The 20,285-nt window shown below is 37.8% G+C and overlaps 1 protein-coding gene across 1 annotated transcript; it reads right to left on the reverse strand.

Annotated features, from left to right (window-relative positions):
* Positions 1-389: 389 nt before the first annotated feature.
* On the reverse strand, positions 390-10,816 carry LOC135685312 (uncharacterized). The gene is made up of 4 exons (XM_089112835.1): positions 9,803-10,816; positions 7,328-8,125; positions 2,820-2,906; positions 390-2,094 (listed from the first exon to the last, which is right to left on the reverse strand). The coding sequence occupies exons 2-4, from the start codon at positions 7,597-7,599 to the stop codon at positions 390-392; spliced, it is 2,064 nt and encodes a 687-aa protein (XP_088968961.1). The 5' UTR covers positions 7,600-8,125; positions 9,803-10,816.
* Between the last annotated feature and the right edge of the window lie 9,469 nt (positions 10,817-20,285).

The raw sequence follows: 20,285 nt of genomic DNA on the forward strand, positions 1-20,285 counted from the left end.
TCTTTTACCAAAATTGATTTTATTTGTTTTTAGAGTTAGGCTCAAGGGAAAATAGTTTTGGTGATCACATCATCCAAACTTCACTAAAATTGTTAGTGAATTTCACTAAAAACGGTGAATTTATGTTTGCGATAAACCAGGGAGCAGCGTTTCATTACCTTATGAAGGATCGTCAATTTAGTTCCTTCTGATGAAGTTTCCTTAAATGCTCTGAAAAGCTTCAAAGAACAAGTAATATGCTAAGAATTCGACTATCTAACAGCAGCCTTAGCACAATGTGACTTCTTCCAATCCATTGTTATTATTAAATATAAGAATTTTAACTAGTTGAGCAAAATTAACTAAATATTGATTCGAAAAGACAACGAATATCTATCTTGGTATAAATGCTATCTTGGTAACATTTTGGATGACCGTCTCTGCCATTTCATTTCTGATCCAATATGTTCTCTCATATACAACGGTAATTCTGATGGATTAATGGCCTCGTCCTTGGCTACTTCGTGCCTCGTCTTCATGACCACATTACCTAACGAATCATAAGCCACGTCTTTCCATCTAAGTGTCCGTAATACTTTATGTATGCATGGTTTCCCAAACATTTCAGCTTCCTGTTCCGTGGGATTTGAAATCACGTGAATGCTGTACTGAGCTTTGATTCGACGTGAAATTTGGTATTCCCCGCTGGGTGATTCCCATTCTGAATTCTGGCAAAGTTTTAATAATTTGCTGAACATTTCATACCGGGTTTCAGTTAGAGAAATTACCCTGTTCCTTTCGTCTGAGTCGTAATCAACATGTTTTTCGTTCAATTCAATTCCATCACAAGCATCCTCCTCTATGACGTCACCCAGCTCTTCACTCGTGTACGCATTATTGATGTTTGAAGGAACAGTGTCATTGCTACTTGATTCAGAATTGTTGTGCGTTTCATCGCGTGATAAACGCGGGTACAATCGCGAGATGGGTCTGTTCGAAGTCGAAAACCGTCTAGATTTATTTAAGTTATTTGATGAGTCAAAAACAGCTACTGTGTCTTGAAATTCCACCTTATCGATGTTTTGTTTTTCATGTGCTTCTTCATCATACGCTTGGTTTGCTTTACCGGAATTGCTGTCGCGGGAAATTCGCGGGTACATTTTTGTTTCCGAAATCCTATACCCAGAAATCTTCCTGCTTTTCAGTGCTTTTCCCCCATCCTCTACGAAAAAGGTTTTATTGTTTGATCCTTCTAAGACATAAGCTAAGCTTGCTTTTCTGAAAGCATCACGTGGAAGACTTGTCTTAAGTGTGTCGGCCGTGTTATTGGTTTGATCATTGGGGCTTCTACCATGTCCACTGTATGTAAGATACGCGGGCTTCATTTTCTCTCTTTTGAAGCATTTTGTAATGATCTCTTTGAAGCCTCTGCGAAATGATGCTAACCGCATCGTATACACAAGTGGATTCAGAGAAGAGTTGCAGTAGCCAAAGGTGAACGCGATTATTGGTAGGTAAATTGGGACACTATGCTGCAGAATTCCGCGCATAAGGTAAACAACGAAGGGCAACCAGCAAATTGTAAACACGATAAGGACAATCCAAAGGGTGGCTATCAGGTGGGTCTCTGATTTCAGTAAAGTAAGGTCACATATTGTGTTGCGTCGCATTCTCTTAAAATGTCCCATGGAAATGTAATAGACCCTTGCGTAACAGAATGTCATCACAGGGAGCGGCAAAGCATAGCCAAACACGAACAAGGCCGTGAGATGCGAATAATCTGTAATGCTTTCTGGAGACTTTGGAGAGCACTGGTATCTGTTTGTCACCAAGTAGTAATGGCTCCAGCCAAAGACAGGGCCGGCAGCTAATAATAACGATAGAAGCCAAATGAAGAATATGATAACGAAAGCTCCTTGTTTGGTGACTTTTCGGCTCATGGGAAAGCCAACCGAGATATATTTGTAAATGCTTGCTGCGGCCAATGTATTGATTGATGCAACGAAAAATAAGACGATGCAGAATGCGTTGAAAGTGCAGGTAAAGTCGTTACGAAGGAGGCTTACATCTGTAACGTGTGCATGTGTGCATGTGATGTCATGTTCGAAGGCACATCTGTAGAATCATGAGTTTTCTAATGGTGTCATTAGGCAATGCTAGTTAATGACGTATTGCTTGTGCTCGTCATGTGATGACATGTCACGTTTATCAATAAATTGGAAAACCGTGATTGTTCGAAGATTAGAGAATCGGAATATGCACTAGAGACACGTCTGTTTCTGTTGTCCGTTCTGCCCGGTCATAACAAATTGGTGACAGAGGTAAAAGCAATGGCGAGTAGCATTTTGCCGGAAAAGTTTGATTCTGGTGATTTCCCGAATTGGCTTCGCCAATTTAATTGTTGTGCCTCCGCTAATGGCTGGACAGACGACCAAAAGTTGCAAAAGCTGCCGGCATTTTTGCGAGGGTTGGCGGCTACGTATTTTCATACATTATCCGATGATGAAAAAGATACGTTTGCACATTTAGCAACCAGTCTCCAGACTGCCTTGTGTCCTGCTGTCGGACGAGAAGGCTATTTTCGAGAATTTGAAGATCGTGTTTTGCGTAGTGGTGAGGATCCTAGTGTTTTTCTGTGGTCTCTTCAGGAATTGCTGAAAAAGGCGGATCCGACTTTGGAAAAAGCTGCCACTTCTGCCTTGTTATCCCGACAATTTATGAAGGGACTTCCCAATACCATTCGTTATAAACTTCTTGAACATAACCCGACCCCGAAGTTGGATGATATGCTCTCCTTTTCCAAACAGTTTCTGGCGATAAGTGACAATCATGGACCTCACCCTGGTTTGTTTGCAGCCACAGATGTCGTCTCTTCACCGACATCTATTGAGGGACGGCTGGACAAGCTAACAGCTGCAGTAGAGGAGCTGAAAATGAACAATAGTTTGTACGTAGCCACTGTTCAAAAAAAAGAACCGACCTCCCAATTTGCTGGACGTCAACAGCCAGTACGCCGTGTGACATGTTACTTTTGTTCTAAAGAGGGTCACATAGCAAGAAATTGCCCCCTAAAACGCACAAGCAGGGAACAAGGACCCATTGATGGTTCGTTCAAATGCCAGATGTGCAATGGCTCGGGACATATTGCTTCGCAATGTGCGAATAACTGGGTTGTTGACAATCCGAATACTAAGGAAGGTAATCGTGTTGCTAATGTAAAAAATATTCCGAACCGATTTGTGTCGACTTTAAACTCCAAAGGGGTGGCCCAATAGAAGGCTGGGATGGTCACCCCGGATTATATATAATTGGAGACAGTACTGTTTGTAGTAATCAACAGTCTATCCAGTCTCTTACCCAGCCCTTTGTTAAGTGTTTGTTAAATGGGTTGCAGGTCGAAGCTTTAATTGATACTGGATCTGCAAAGTCCTTTTTGAGTAAATCTGCTTATGCTGCTATTGTAGAACAAAAGTTAAACAAGCTTGAGGGGGGAGATGTAGGAACTTTCAGCAGTACTGCCTCCGATCGGTGCATTTCCGTAACAGGTCAAGCCCTGCATATAACAGGAGTTTTCGAGGGTAGTGTTACTTTACATGACAGTAGTGTTTCTTACTTTCATCGATTTGTTGTTTGCGATAATATATTATCACCGTTGCAATGTATTTTGGGTTGGGATTTTATTCAAGCAAATCGATTGCAACTAGTTAATGATGGAAGAATTTATTATTTATCTGGTCCACATGGAAATTTACCCTTAACCCCTGTTTATGAAAACAGTAAAGGGTCTTCCGAAACTTTATCTCAGTCATCTACTTTAGGCCCAGTACCTGTTAAATTAACTAGTGCTATAGTTGTGCCTCCAATGTCAGAACTCGTCATCAAGTGCAGTATTTCAAGAAGTTCCAATAATTTGGTAGGTATGATAACATCGAATTTTGACCAATCCTCCCTTCCCACAGTCCATGTTGCTCATGTAGTTTGCTCTGCTAACAATCGTGTTGTACCTGTTCGACTTTTAAATAATCATACTAAAGAAGTTGAGCTTCAAGCAGGGCAAAAGATTGCTGAATTTTGCCCCCTTGTTAGTCAAGGAGTTGAACTGGGCACCTCGAGTTGTAGTGCTGCGACATTTAGTAATGGTGATAAGTCTCACGAAGAGCTCGCCGTGGCAATAAGTTCCTCTCTATTGCCTGAGCAAAAGGCTTCCATTCTGGATGTGCTATACCGGTATTCAGAGGTATTTGAGGATACTTTAGGCCATTCTTCTGTTGTTACTCATTCTATTGACACGGGGAATGCAGCCCCTATTCGCCAGCACCCCCGACGTCTTCCATTTGCATACAGGGAAGATGCTCAACAGCAAATCGCGAATATGTTAAAACAAGGGGTTATAAAGCCAAGTACTAGTGCATGGGCATCCCCAATTGTTATGGTTAAGAAGAAAGACGGTAGTTATCGATTTTGTATTGACTATAGACGCCTTAATGCAGTCACTCAGCGAGATGCACGCCCTCTACCACGAGTCGATGACCTTTTAGACTCTCTTCAGGGTTATAAGTACTTTAGTACTTTAGATCTACGCTCAGGGTATTGGCAGCTTGATGTCAACCCGAAGGATAGGCATAAGACAGCTTTCGTTACTCCTCAAGGATTGTGGGAATTCGTTCGCCTCCCTTTTGGATTGTGTGGAGCTCCGTCAACGTTTGACCGAGCCATGAAAATTATAATGTCAGGGTTAAATTACGAAAGTTGTCTGTGTTATTTTGACGATATAATTATTCCGTCAATAGATATAAATCAACACTGCGAGCGTTTAGAATTGGTTTTAGAGAGACTACAAAAGGCAAACTTAAGAGTTAAAGCTTCTAAATGTCTTTTTGGTGCAGATAAGGTTGTTTATCTAGGTCATACTGTTTCTGCGGAGGGAATTCATACTGAACCGGGCAAAATTGAAGCAGTTCAAAAAATGTGCCCCCCAAATAATGTGGAACAAGTGAGATCCTTTCTTGGATTGGCTGGGTATTACAGAAAATTTATTCCCAATTTTGCAACTATTGCGGCCCCATTGACGAGTTTAACCAAAAAGGGTTGCAAATTTCAGTGGTTAACGGTTCATCAGCGATCTTTTGACTTATTAAAACGGCAGTTGTGTAATGCCCCAATACTTGTTTACCCTCAGTTAGATGCACCATTCATTTTACAGACAGATGCTTCAAATGTCGGGTTGGGAGCTGTATTAACCCAGAAAGATAGTTCTGGAGATGAGCGTGTTATTTCTTACGCTAGTCGTGCTTTGACTGAGAGGGAAAGAAATTATTCGGTTTTGGAGAAGGAAGCCTTAGCTGTTGTTTTTGCTACTCAACACTTTCGGGTGTATTTACTTGGCCAGAAATTTAAACTTGTTACCGATAATAATGCTCTAACCTGGCTACATAAAATTGAGCCTAAAGGTAGGATAGCACGCTGGATAATGGGTTTACAGGAGTTTGAATTTGAAATATCCCATAGGCCTGGGAGGGAAAATGCTAATGCTGATGCGCTGTCTCGGCTAGTTGATACAGAAGATAAGCATAGCGTGGAAGAAGTGTCTGACAAGTATACTACTTGTTTTGTCAAGTTGACACCTGAGTTGAATTTGCACCAAGCTCAGTTAAATGACCCGGACATTGCTATAGTTGTAGCTCTTAAGGAACAACGGCTACCTAAACCCCCTCTTTTTGTATGGAAGAAAAACGAAATTTTGCGCACTTTGTGGTATTGTTGGGATGAGTTATTTCTCTCAGACGGCTTGCTTGTTAGAGCTATTTCGACAGGTCAAAAAGTGCCCCGACGTGTGTTTGTCGTTCCACAATCTGTCGTAGGCCAAATTTTACATAGCCTTCATTCCGGGCCGTCTGGGGGTCATATGGGAATTACACGTACTTTATATCGTATTAAGCAACGCTTCTTTTGGCCAAAAATGCAAGAGTGCGTGAAAAACTATATCACATCTTGTTCAGAATGTATGCAAAGTAAACTGTTACCTAACCAAGGGAAAGCTACACTTACGCCCATTTTGGTAGGTGAACCCTTCGTATTTTGGGCTATTGATTATATGGGCCCACTTCCAGAGACATCAAGGGGTAATAAACATTTGTTGGTTGTCGGAGATCATTTTACTAAATGGTGCGAAGCATTTGCAACTAAAGATCAAAAAGCACAAACGGTAGCTAGGCTTTTAGTCTCAAAGTTGTTTTCTCGTTTCGGTCCCCCCGACATATTGCATTCTGATCAGGGACAAAATTTCGAGAGCAACTTAATGCACGAAATTTGTCAAATTATGGGAATAAAGAAATCCCGTACGACTGCATATCATCCACAAGGGGATGGGCAAGTGGAAAGGCAAAATAGGACATTGCAGGAAATTTTGTCTTCTTTCGTGAGTGAACATCCTGAAAATTGGGACTTGTATGTTGATCAGGCTGTTTATGCGTATAATACCAGCCGGCATGAAACAACCGGGTATTCCCCCTATGAATTAGTTTTCGGACGAGAACCAAGGATGCCCATAGAGGTGGATTTAGGAGTGCCTTTGCAAAATCCCCGGAGTCATTCAGAGTATGCTCGTGAGGTTAGACAAGCCATAAGGAATTCTACTGAGATAGCACAGAAAAATTTATATGCAGCTAAGAAAAGGCAGGCTCTGTATGCTGATCGGAGAAGTAAAGAGTGGAAGCCCTTTGAATTAGGGTCATATGTGTGGTTGCGGCGACCAAAAAAGTGGAAATTTGGGAGGAAGTGGGTAGGCCCATATAAGGTTCTTGTTAAAATGGGTGTTAATTATAAGGTGGAGTCGCAGCACGGAAAAGCCATGGTTGTTCATCATAATCAGTTGAAACCTTGTCCTTTGTCTTTTAATGATGAGGGTAAGGACATTTGTCCAGTTTCTGAAACACCAGATTGTGAAATTGTAGAGCAGGATACTGATGATGACATGGACGAAAACCCTGGGGAAATAAGAAATCAAGTTTATGTACGCCCCCCAAGATTACGTCAGGTTGTTAATCCCCCTTTAAGGTATGGCGATTATGTTTCTCATTAGGCTTGCTCTTCATTGAGAGAGGGGAAGGTTTGTAACGTGTGCATGTGTGCATGTGATGTCATGTTCGAAGGCACATCTGTAGAATCATGAGTTTTCTAATGGTGTCATTAGGCAATGCTAGTTAATGACGTATTGCTTGTGCTCGTCATGTGATGACATGTCACGTTTATCAATAAATTGGAAAACCGTGATTGTTCGAAGATTAGAGAATCGGAATATGCACTAGAGACACGTCTGTTTCTGTTGTCCGTTCTGCCCGGTCATAACACATCGAAGATGGCAGCTATTGCCATGGGTACGCAAAACAGGCCTGTTCCGAGGTCCGCCAAGGCAAGATTGACTAAGAACATTGCAGTGACTGTCCTCATTTCTTGCTTCATATAAATGCAAAGGCAAACCAATGTGTTCCCAGCTATGGCCAGAATCATAATCAGAATCATGACGGTCGTGAGAAGGGCCAGTTCCCATGTTTCGAATCTGTGTTGGCCAGTTGAACCTGCTTGCAATGGCGCCGTCATAGATGCGTTATTGGCAATCATTTTTTACTGCTATCTTCTACATTACACATAAGCTCATCGGGCCTAGCGAATTGTGAGCTGTTATTTCTATCTCCATGTCATTATAGAATGAGCTTCCTCCTTTGCTCATATGCAGATGCAAATGATTTCACTTTCCGTTTGAGCAAGCCCGTTCTTGACTGAAGTATTGCTTTCCTTATGTTAATTTCTGCAAATCCTACTAATCGAAGCAAACGTGTTAACATGCGGGCCAGATTTGCACGCCGACATTCTTACTTACTCACAAAGTGAAACAAAGCAATTATTCTCCAGGTGTATCAAACTCAACGTCATCCATACTTCCTAGCTTTCTTTGCCTTATCTTAGGTTTCAGTTTCTCCCAACAGCTCTTATTTACTATCGATTTTGAATGCAAAAATGGCAGCAGAACAATGGCTACATAACATCAATGTCAGTTTTAATCTTTGACAAACTTGAAATGGACAGCTGTTGGCAAAGTGCTCAAAACCTTTAACACTTGAACCGCTTTTTCAAACAAACTGAATTTCTGCAAAGAAGATAGTACAAAATAAGACCCAGGAACAATGTTAATGTGTCACTTTAATATAAGCTTCGTTACTTTGTTAAACCAAACGAGGATTATTGCGGGGTTGCTCGGGGATGTAAGCATGAGTTTGGAGTTTCAGTTTGGAGAAAAGTGAAACTTGGACAACAAACGGTAGGATGTTTATATGCAACATGCCTAATTTGCAAACGATCATACTGCAGTGCAAATATGTTTGCCATCGGCAATTTTCTCAAGGCTCTCTCCGTTTGATGCAAAAGGCTGAAAAGCAAGCAACGAAAAATAACACATTCATCAAAAAGAAAGCATAACATTTGTCTGCGTAATCTTCATTTGTTTTTGTGCGCTTCCGTGCGAGGCAATGCAGCTAAGATAGGGTGTTTTAGAGATCGAGTTTTTACTTATTTGCAAACAGTGTTATCGCCACGAAGCTTTATTATTTGGCAGATAGTCATTTGCAATATCGTATCATTTGTGGTATATGACCTAAATCCATATTTGTCTTCTACAAGTTTTAAAAGCGGAAAATGTTATATGACGTAATCAATCTGCCAAGTGCAAAACTTAACAAATTCTTAGGGTGACGATTTTTTGTTAAAAACTACGAGGACCTGTTACTCTTCTCATTAATTTATTCGACAGGGATAGCGAATGCCATATATTTTACTGGAGAAATACCCCTCAAAGGGGCTAATTTTTATAAATCAAGGGTTTTCTTTCTCGAAATAGGTATAGGTATGGCTTTAGCTTTCAAAGTAGTTGATAAATAAGGGTTTGGAATTCTTTACATCAAGTAACACACAAAGTTATAGCATATAATTATTTTTTAGCTATCTTTCCAAATCAAGTAGTATATGCAATTATCTTTATATCAGTTACTGGTCTGACTGCTAAATCTTAAGATTTTTTACTAAATTTTGGTACACATCTTTGAAATTAGCTACGTTAATCCTTGGCGTGTTCATTATTAAGCCCTCTAGTTTTAAAAACTCAATTGTCAAGGAAACCCTCTAAGTGCTTCCACATGTATTTCGTAAACAACCACATTAATGATAATTTAAACATAATTGAAGCCCAACCCTTGGGCAAATTAGTCATTAAAAATTGCTTGGCGTACTTGAAATTTTTAAACCCATATCAATCATGTCAGGAATTCTATGAAAGAAGTTAAAGAAGAACGTTGAACCATGCATTAAAAGTTACTGAAAGGGCGAGATTGGGGGAAGTTCCTTTTTTATTAATTCGAAGGTCTTAAACTATTAAACGTAACAGAGCAGTGTCTGAAAGTACAGTCTTCACTGGGATATCACATGGCTGTAGGAGCCCAAAAATTGTCGATTTCGTGTCATCTATATGGAGTAAATGATGGAGAAAAACTCGCAATGAAGAATAACAACCTGATAAATTCTGGATTAAAACTATATATCAAACATATAAGCCATATAACAGATAAAGCTATATATCAGATATTAATTTGAAGATAAATTGTATTTAGGTAACTTGGTACCTTTATTGCGTTTACAAACCATGATTAAAAACACACAAACATGATCATAATTTGTTCTTAGAATTTTCGCTGCCCTTCTGCAGCCACCTCAGTAAGAACTGATTTCAAGACACTTTAGGCCATAACAAGAACTAGAGAAGTATTTCACGAACCTACTGATTTTTCCGGCCGTAAAATCCCCCAAGCCCTTTCAAATGCCAGTTTCCTTAAGCGGCCACTTCTTGTCAGCTGTGTTTCTGCTTCTGTTCCTAGACACCGAGAAAGAGATCTAGGTACTTTGTGAAAAATAATGATATTCTATTGTTACGTTCCCGTGAAAATCGCACAACGATCTACATATACCCATTGTGTTGTCGAATTTCTGTGTTAGCACCAGAACATGTCATTCTGCTCGATTCTACAGCATCTGCCAACATCGCAGGTTATGACCTTGCATGACGATAACACAAAAATTTTCCTGCAACCTGAATCGCACTTTCAGACGCGTTATCAAATATTACCCGTTATGTTTATTTAGCATTCAAGTACACAATAAGAGTCTTTTCTTTAGAACCAGGTTCTAAGGGCAACTGGCTGTATCGTTTTCCAAATTGATTCTTTATCAATAAACAAGTGCAGCTAATTATTGTGGCTCCTCCCAAGGAGCATATCTTGCCCAAAATGGTTTCTGTAATCATAGCCCTGCCAAGGAGGACCTTTTCAGATTTGCCCCAGCCTTAAAACATACCAAGAAAAAAGGCTCAGACGTTTTCATTTCTAGGAATAAATAAATTCGTTTTCAAGGAATAAATAAATGACCGTTTGCCACACCAAGCCATCTTATTTTCCAGCCCTCACCACGGGTTATGGTATTGCAAGCTACAATGCCAGAGCATTTTCTCTTGAGTCTTTATTATGTTCCTCTGTATCATGTTTAAAACTTTCTGTGACTGAACGTTGAGTAATTTCTCTCTCTTTTTTATTCAGTAGGGACATTTTTGCAACAGATGTGATGTTGTCTAATTTCTGATTTTAAACCTTCAACAACCATGCTCTCAATCCATGTCTAAAATGTTCTTACCCGTCAGGTATCGTCAGCTCGATAATCACCAGTTTTGAGCATAATTTCGAGAGTCAGTTCCTTGTCACATATATAGAAACATAAATTGTTGTTACCAGACAACGTAATCAAAAACTTTTGCTTACCTTAATCCAAATCCAGAATAACAAATTTATCAGAGGCCAGCAGATCACTCGTTTATCACTTAGCAGTAAAAACAGACCAGCGAGATTCACTTTGACATCAAATTTTTATCGAACATCGATTGGATTCCAAAATAGGAATTATGTGTTTAGGTTTCTGTCGATTTGTGATGAGTGCAGTTACCCGTTGCTTTGATTTTTGTTTGTCGTTTGTTTTAGCATTCGAGCGCAATGTATGCTATTCTATTTTCCCAGTTCAATGGGTTTTCTCCTTGCATAATAACGATCGCATTTTCTTTTATCCACGGTTTGCTTTTTGCTATTTGTGCAAGTCGGATTGACTCACAAAGAAATTTAATTTGAAAAAGGATTTTCGCCTTTCTTTCAAATCGGATAAAATCTTAGTTCTAAATGGGAGTCAGGTATCTTGCGTTATTTACTTCACAAATTTCTTTAAAAGGCGGTAAAATGTTTTATATTTGAGCCCGATAAAATCATCTTGTCATTTTTGAAGTGTTTTCGAGTATTTTATTCCCTTTACATAACTTTGCACAAGTCAGAAACTTTTACTTGGGGCTTGATTCTCTTTGGAATGACGTCACAAGCTTCAACGATGCAGGTTATTGCGACATACATGCAACATCCAATATCTTGACTGCCTGCTATCTCAAACATTCACTGCCTCGAACGTTTTACATCTTTACTCATTTACTCATTATATAGAAGTGTATAGAAAAGTCATTCGCTATCTCCACTGCTCGCTATCTCAAAATTTCCCTGTCAAAAATCCTTTTCTAAATAATTTTGCAAATTTCAAAATGCGGCTTCCGTATCATCTGATTGATGACAGTTTTTATTAAAATGACCTTTGACTTTTGGTATTTTTTCTTAACTGATTTTCTTGAAATGACCTTTGACCTTTGCTATTCTTTATCATATATTATGTTGTTATTATTTATTAATGTTTAACAGCAAATATTCTGTAATCTTGTAAACATTTAAGATTCAAACATAATCCGAGACTTTGTTAATACTGAAGCGCGCACATGCCTGAAGCAGAAAATAATGTCCAACTACTATAACACTTTGATGACAGGGCTACAATGCCAGTGCCACAGATAATCAGGATGGCAAACAATTTAGAAAACTTTAGTACCAGTCTCAAAAGAATTCAGAAGCTGTGAAATTCTCATTTTTAAACAGAATCCATCGACTGTAGGTTTTCCAACGCAGATGATCATCTAACGCGTCTGATGATTTAGAATATAGAAAATAACACATTTTAACAGACAAATTTTGGTTTGTATGGGCTTGATCTGCTTTTATACTTATCCAAAAGTGCTCAAATTCAAAAGACGCTGTTTGTTGTCTGACAGGACATTAGATCTTTTGCAATTGGCTAGCCTGATTTAGACTATATCATTAGACTATTTCAGGACAAAATACAACATTTTTATTAAAATTACAATTACAAATCTCACTATTACAATTGGCTTGCCAGGGTTTACAAAATGAAAATAAATAACAAGCGTAATTAACATATAGAGGTGTATGTAGGGAAAATTGGAGTAGTTCAGGATTAGTCCATGTTTTGTTCCTATAGCAACATAAGAAATGAGTTGTATGGACTGAAGAGATCTTGTTGAATATTTATTGATGCCAAAGTTGACACATTAATCTACCCTTATTACAAAGTTTGCCCATTGACACCATCTTGTAAAGCAGTTAAACAGGAGTTGGTTCACTTTTTCACCACTAGTGACAACCGCAGCATCATCAGCAAACTGAAGCATGTGCACTGGTTGAAACATTCGTTCGTTTTCGTCTTGAGGAGAGAAGCCAAGCTGTCTAAACTTGTCTGCTTTAATGAACTGTTATAAAATTTTGAATGAAAAGGAGAGGGCTGAGGACATCACCTTGTAGAACACCACAACCAGTAGGTATGGCAAGGGTTTGGAATGTATCTTTGAGGATAAAGGTCTTCAAGCCCAGATATAAGCTGAACACCAGAGCCGGAATATGAGGTGGTATAGAATGATAGCAAAGTAAAATGGGAATCAAATTATGGTTACTTTACCAAAAACATTTTTGAGACTCGTCCTGGATAACAACCAAAGAGCATTGTTTTGTGCGAGCTTTGTTTATCATATGACCCATAAGTGTAGAGTGTTCTAGATTACCTGATATCTTGGATCTTATGAGTGAAGCCTTTTTGAATTTGGTTTCTAATAAATCCATTTTGTTTCGGAAAGTTAAAAAAAATTGATGTAGGGAAGTGGTGAGAATTTTCAAAGGAGCAGATTCTAAGGCTTTTGGTCTGAAGCTAGAAGGGTCACCTATAGTGTCTTTCTTGTGAATCAATATCGTTGATACTTTTTTCTATTCGGATGGATCATTACCAGAAACCCATACGCAATGTATATAATAATAATAATGATTTAAGTTGTTTTAAGTTGGCTGGCGCGTAGCTAGTGAAGCTAATTTAAGCCAACTGTTCAACTAAGTTACATTTTTCTTCAATTGAAAAATATTAAATGAAAGACATTTATATGTTAAATTTGATTAATGCAATATTTTTTAATACAGTCAATACGAAAAGCCAGTTAATATAACTACATTTTTTTAAACAGTATAAAACCCCTATAAAAATCCCACACCAGCGAAATTTTTTTTCTATAATCTGCAATTGCAGTGTTAGTGTCTTTCTATCTTCAGCTTTTGTAACTTGTAATGTTTTTTCAGTTTTAATATCATTTGGCATTTTATCCCATATTCCTGTCCCATGAATTTGATTGTATCAGCTCGATCTTTTAGTTGCTGTAAGAAAACGATGTAGTTCAGCATGTTGTTCATCGAATGAGATTAAGACCAACTTAAATCGCTTGCAAAGCAAATTTGTACATGAAAAAATAAATGTTATAAGAATGGGGAGAACAGACTCAACATTACTCAGATTTTACTCAAAAGAGGTAATTTCTTTTGCCGCCTGTGTAAAAGGTGACTGATGTCCCATTTATTTGCTTACAGAACTCACCATACAAGAAAGATGCACTCATTTTTGTATATTTTGCTATCACAGCAGTTGACATTGAAAAAACTTGAAACTTAAGTGCTCGAAGTATTAATACAGAGGAACATTTTAAATTTGAAAAAAGTCTTAGATTTCGTTAGTCTTCCACCAACGTGATTGATTAGATGGCATAATAGTTAAGTTGAAATGATAAAACATTTGCATAAGTCTCACTAATTCTTCACAACTAACTTCAAAAGTCTTCTTGTCTTTCATGACGATATTATATACTAAAATGTTGAATAAAAACTCTTCAAAGGATGAATCAATACATATAGCACCCTAAATATTGATAAAAGTAAAGTTGAAAAATTATTGAGAAACAACGAGTTGTAAAATTTTCCGCAGCCTTGCAATGTCTTGAGTATTCAACGTAAAACCTGTTTCTCATTAAAATGGGCGTAGTTTTGCAATCAAATGAAAAATAAAGTTCTTTTAGGGTTCTTTGTTTAGGCCACAGCATTAAAAGTAATCGACAGATACTAGAAACCATATGTCAATCAACTATTGGCCAATGAGCAAACGTGTGAGTGGTATTGCGCTTGTTGATTGGTCGAGCGTTGATTGATAGTTGCTTCAGCCACTTAAGTACCGATCGAATACATTTTAAGTATTGAAAGAGAGAAATGACGCTACAATCTATTCGATGAAATTAATAAGTGCATATTAACTTGACGATTAAGCACTATTTCATATTCTTCCTGTTTCCAGCTTCACCTCACAATCAAAGGCGGAGCAATCATCGGCAGTTGGTCATAGAGCTCTGTTATTTCGTCGTAACAAAAGCTATTTTCTAACTGTGCTTTTCAAGAACACACGGTGCTATATCTAGTGTTTCGTCTGATTCTGTTTGGGAAAGCACTCCAAGGAACCGTAATTAACAGCAAGGTATTGTATTGGGAATTTGGACACAACTTTGGGAGCATGCTGTCCATTTGATAATCTTTTGTTACTTAGGATGGTGGCCTGTTGTGTCCCTGATAAATCACAACTTCGTAATTATTTGAAAATTTCATTGTTTAAATAGGTTGGATGTTTGTTGTTTAGAACGTTTGTAGGCTCATCCTGCCTGCAATAAAAGGATTGACTTCATAGATTGGGAGTTCTTTTGTTGTTGCGACGTCATAGATTTCGTATCATCTGGTCGCTCTGTTTTTGCAACTACAATGTCTGCCAAAAGTCTTGGAACACTGACATCAATTTCCAAGGTCAAAAACAATCACCCCCCTCTCCCCTACAGAACAATGTTGGTTTACTATGAAACGGGTTAGGATTTTAGGAAGCACTTTCCTTTGCGCTTCTTTTATGATATTTCTCTGAATCATCAACATTGTTTTAGGGGGAAGGGGGCGGAAGTAGCAATTTTTTTCATGAAAGGAATGAAAGATATCAAATGCAGCGTAAATTGCTGGGTGTTCCAAGTACTTTTGGCAGGCATTGTAACTCTTTCGATTTTCGAAGCACGGTAGACATTTTCCAAAGAAATGGCTGTAAATTTGTTGCTCTCGTCTAAAGTTTACTAAGACGCTCTTAAACGAATCATTTTAAACGGCATAATTTAACATTACAGCATCATATTTGAATATCAGCGTAAACAGCAAAAATTGTCCACCAGTATTACAAGCAATAGGGTTTTAATGCGATCTTGGTTTAGTTTTGGTTTGTAGCAAAGACAATTTCATAGGGCAAGTCACTCAATGTCTTTACGTCACACAAAATCTCGCACACTTTAAGAGAAAGTCGTATGTTTCCAGAAAAGTTCCAAGAAATACCTTTGTTTCGGTTGAAGTCACCTACGTCTTTTGCAAGAGTAAATCGTCAAAGTTTTGCTGGTTTGGATTGTTCATAATTGGAATGACTATCTGTCTATTTAGGGAGGGATTTAAATAATGTGCATCTAAAAATAGAAGTTTTTTGAGCAGTGCTGAGTTCCATGATGATTTAGCTTAATGTATTGCCCCACTTTGTTGATTATTTATTCATCGATGTTAGTTTCGAAGCCAACAAGCCACTTTGTTCATCGTTTAGAGTTTGGAAATTTATCAAAACAGGTTAGTTGGGCTCCAGAGAGAGCTCTTCTTTTTTCTCTTCTTCTTCTTGCTATTCCTTCTCTTCTTCCTCTTCTTTATCTCCTCTTCTTTTTCTTCTTCTCCATTCTCTTCTTTTCTTTCTTCTTCTTCTACTTATTTTTCAGCTTCTTCACCTTCATCTTCTTTTCCGTCGTTTTCTTCTTTTATTTCTCTTTCAGCTTCTACTTCTTCTTCCCCTCCTTCTTCTGCACTCCACCATATCCAGGACATTTTCTTCCTGTTTCCCTACCACCTTCAGGTTGCCATCGATGCCATCATCTTTAACGTTTTGCTTTGTGAGAATGAAATTAATTTGGATGGAGATGGATTTTGACGTATTGAGTTTAGATTACAGCATCCCTGGCACTAATGGCATTGAAAGTAATCATCTAGATCTGTTTATATTTTGTTGATTGAGTTCTGAAATTTGGTCTTGTCTAAAGTCAAATAGTTTTACCCTTTTTTAGATAAATAAACTTAGTATTTGCAAAGATTTCACTTAGTGATTTCAATAATATCCTCAGAAGTGTAATCTGAAATTTTATTGCAATGGGCCAATTATGGCAATTTTACCCCATTTGGTACTAGCAGTTTCCGTCTAATCACAAGCCTTTTGTAAACCAAAACTGGCTTCATTTTGGACCTGAATTAGTGCGAAATAGAGCCAGTTTCCCTGGTGTAAACGAGATCTTTATTGCAGATTGATACCTCTGTCCGCTTTTCAAGAGTATTTTATTAACTAATTCACTAGTTTAATTGATAAATTGAACTTTAATTTCAACAAACTGTTTAACTGTAACTACCAATATATACTGTAAATACACTTTAACTGCCAATTTTTTTTAAAGCAGATGTCAAAAAATAACCTTTCAAGTCTATTTCGTCATCAGTCCCAGCTCCCTACGGAGCTAGTGTGCCGTAGTGCATGTGAACCAGCGAAAAAGGGACTTGAAAGCTAGTCAAGCCTCCGTTTCCGAGACCATTGTATCTAGGTCTATCATGCAAGAACATCCAAGGTACACTTCTGATCAACATCTCAATTCTGATTTATTTTTGTTCTACAGAAAATGAATGACTCTATCGTCTCATCTAATCAATTCCTTGCCGAGTTTGTCAAAAATCATCCTAAACGTCGTAGAGACCACAGTCCCCCTGAATCAGATTTTGACACGACCGATGACTCACAGAATTACAATCAAATTTCACCTGCAGGTAGGTTCGTTTACTTTTCAATTTTGTAACAACTTCTAAAGAAGTGCATCCACGTTTCCCACCCTAACACAGAGGTTTTGCACAATTTGCATTCGCACAGAATGTTTTAGAATATTTGTTTAGGTTCTAGTTTTGACTTAAAATATTCACAGTCTTTCATCAGATTGCTCCAAGCTTTCTACCAATAAATCAAATTGCATTCATCCCCTAAGCACTTTTGTTCACTTTCATAATTGCACTTGGCGATTTTCCTGCTAAAATCTATGCTTGTATTTAATCTCACACTCTAGGTCAATTTCTAGATTTTTCAGAATATTCAGGTTCAGAATATTCAGAGCTGCGAAGGATATCTTAGAATTATTGTGTTTAAGATTCAAACTTCTAAAGATATTTTTTTGAAAGGGCCGTCCTAGTAATCCTTGACTTTTTCCGACAGAGATAAACCAAATATTTAATGGGGTACCTCTTTCACTGTAGAAATATTCCACTAAAAACAATATCAATAAATTTTGATATTTACAAATCCTTAGTCAAGGAATACAGATCTAATTTATAGATTAAAGATAAAACTCTTAAAGTAGACAGATTTAAAATGAAATACCCTCATAATAACAAATAGGATGACACTAGAGGATTTCAATCCTGCAAAATATGAATCATTTACATCTTTTATTTGCACATTTGGACTTCAAAGGTAATGTTTAAATGATTTCGGCAATGTCTATTTATATTAATAGCTGTTCCCTCCAGTAAAAAAATATCTTGTTTTTTTACAAAATACAGAATGCTCTGGTTCAGTTCTCTATAAAGAGTCAATTACCTGTCAGAAAAAGCTGTATGGAAAGGTGCTGTTGTACGAAGTATGAATCATTACTCGACTCAAAAGGGTAGAAATATAACCGTTAGACATGACTGGTCGATTTTGTGACTCTTCAAGTTTTAACAATTTTCAAATCTCCATGTAAAAAGCTACCCACGAAAACACTTGACAGAAATTCTGAACACTGGTATGTCACGTTATAAAAAAGTCCATAACATTCATCCTATTTTTGAATGACTGGTTTAAATTCCAAGATCCCTCGAGAGAGCCAACTATTTTTCATCCTGGACTTAGGATCCTCTAATTAGTACTCTGTCACCGCTTAACCTTTGTTTTTATTTGCATACCTTTTAGTTATATCTTTTATAGATAGATCCAATTGGATCCATCAAGAGAAAGAAATCGATCCCACTATAAGATTAGAGCAAAGTTCTCTTTATTCCTCAAGACTCCGATTTCACTTCCATTTTGTTCATTCACATCTCAATGCTGTTTAATGGGTGCCATAAATGTTTGTACTAGAACCTCTGGCAAGCATTCGATTTGCGCACTATTTCTTAAGCTTTTGCTTTTTCAAGTGCATAAGGTACTCTTGTACCGATGGTAGATTTCAATTATTGAAAGTACTGATAGAAACATTGTTATAATGAACGTGTAACAGACTGTTTGCCCCCAAATGAGAAGCAAACTCGAAGCAAACTCGAAGCAGAGATTTATTCTGAGAGAATTTGATATCCGTGTCTGTTAAGCATTTGAGAACCGTTAGATGCTGGTAGAAATTCTTGATAAAAGGTTAATCTACCATAATTAACCGTGAGGGAGTAGCTGAGACAAGGTCTTTAAGGATTAAAGCCAGTCAGATTCTTACTTCTCCCTGACCCAGCTGGACTGAAAATTGATAAGTTGGCAATATTCAAGTTACTCGTACCGTTACCGCATATTTGCAAATTTATTTTCAGTGTAAAAGATACATTTACACCATTCTTTTTTCTAATTCTAAAGATTATTTTGAGTAACCCTGCATTTTATGCATACATCAGTATTTCTGTCATCGATATAAAGATCATATCACCCTTGTTCAGATGTTCCGGTTGTTCCACTTTTCTCAATTGAATTTCAGCTCAATTTTCAGTAAATATTAAAAGTGCAGAGTTTTCTGCTATTCTATGCTTGTGTAGTTTCGCCCTTTTCAGGGCCCTCTGGCAATTTTTTTACCCGCTGTGTTTTTCAATGACCCTCTTACCTAAACAACCTATAAACAACGAGCCTCCGTGTTTCTTGGAAGAATCTGATTTAAAGTCTTGCTGGCAATTCAGTTTACTTTTATGTTCTTAATTTTGAGTATTTTTGACCTTAGTTATATAACTAATCTTTTCAAATGATTAGGGGAAGTTTTTCATGAAAATTTTGCTGCATTATAAATTCTAAATTTCTTTCTTCATCTGAGATGGGAAGAGATTTCCTCCAGATCTACCACTCGACTTTCCACTCTCGTCTCGATCTTAACTCAGTATATGTCAAAAGGTTTCAGAGGGAACGCCGAAGTTAGTTACAACTAGGATAAAAAAAACCATTCCTAGCATAGAACGAGTACACTTTTACATCTTTCTATTTTTGCCATATAAAGAACGCTGTCTGACGCACATATTAAACGTCACCAGGCCCTTTTGTCTCTGAACTGCCAAGAGTATTCTCTAGGATAAATTTGAAAATTCTACAACATGTCGAAATTTTCATTGAATTTAGCTTTTTATGTTTGCATTTATCTTTAAGGCATAACGGATGGTTTCTCTATTTGCAACGAATTGCTCCCTAGCTTCCTCTTTATGATGCGGTGTTGAGAATGCTCTTGTCGTGCACAACCTCAGATGATCTGGGCTGGCATTGCTTTTTCTAAAGTAGAGTTTTCAGTTGACACAAAAGGGTAAGGCTTTATTTTCTGACAGGACGTCAGTTTTGGGTTTGAATGGCCAGCTGAATTTTTGTGATCGGCTGAAAGCGGATCTCTTCGATCGTTGACTACCACTCTTGTTTTACGGCGAAAGTTGGTCTGTGAGGGAACGTATCGCGTTCCGTGTCGAATGGATTAGTCCAAACCGTTCTTGTTGATATAAAAGTCTTAACGTATACCTGCGATCGTTAGCTTGCTTCAATTACAAAAGGGCCCCGCATATTCCATTTAACCACACTATGAAAACCAGCAATCTATCATTAGCTGCATGCTCTAGTGTTAGTATATCGTGTTTGCTTGAAGCGTTCGAGGCGGCCTTGGATTGACAAAG

This window comes from Rhopilema esculentum, chromosome 15 (genome assembly GCF_057945365.1).
Source record: "Rhopilema esculentum isolate cy_ngs chromosome 15, ASM5794536v1, whole genome shotgun sequence".
NCBI lineage: Eukaryota > Metazoa > Cnidaria > Scyphozoa > Rhizostomeae > Rhizostomatidae > Rhopilema > Rhopilema esculentum.

What these genes read in the sequence shown, in the direction of transcription:
- LOC135685312 (XM_089112835.1), bottom strand. Translation starts at nt 7,599, where the DNA reads ATGATTGCCAATAACGCATCTATGACGGCGCCATTGCAAGCAGGTTCA. An exon ending in ATAGCTGCCATCTTCGATGT is followed by an intron (nt 2,907 to 7,327) that starts GTTATGACCGGG and finishes GTTCATTTTCAG; the next exon opens with CTCCTCTACTGCAGCTGTTA. An exon ending in GTGGCTGCAAACAAACCAGG is followed by an intron (nt 2,095 to 2,819) that starts GTGAGGTCCATG and finishes ATGATTCTACAG; the next exon opens with ATGTGCCTTCGAACATGACA.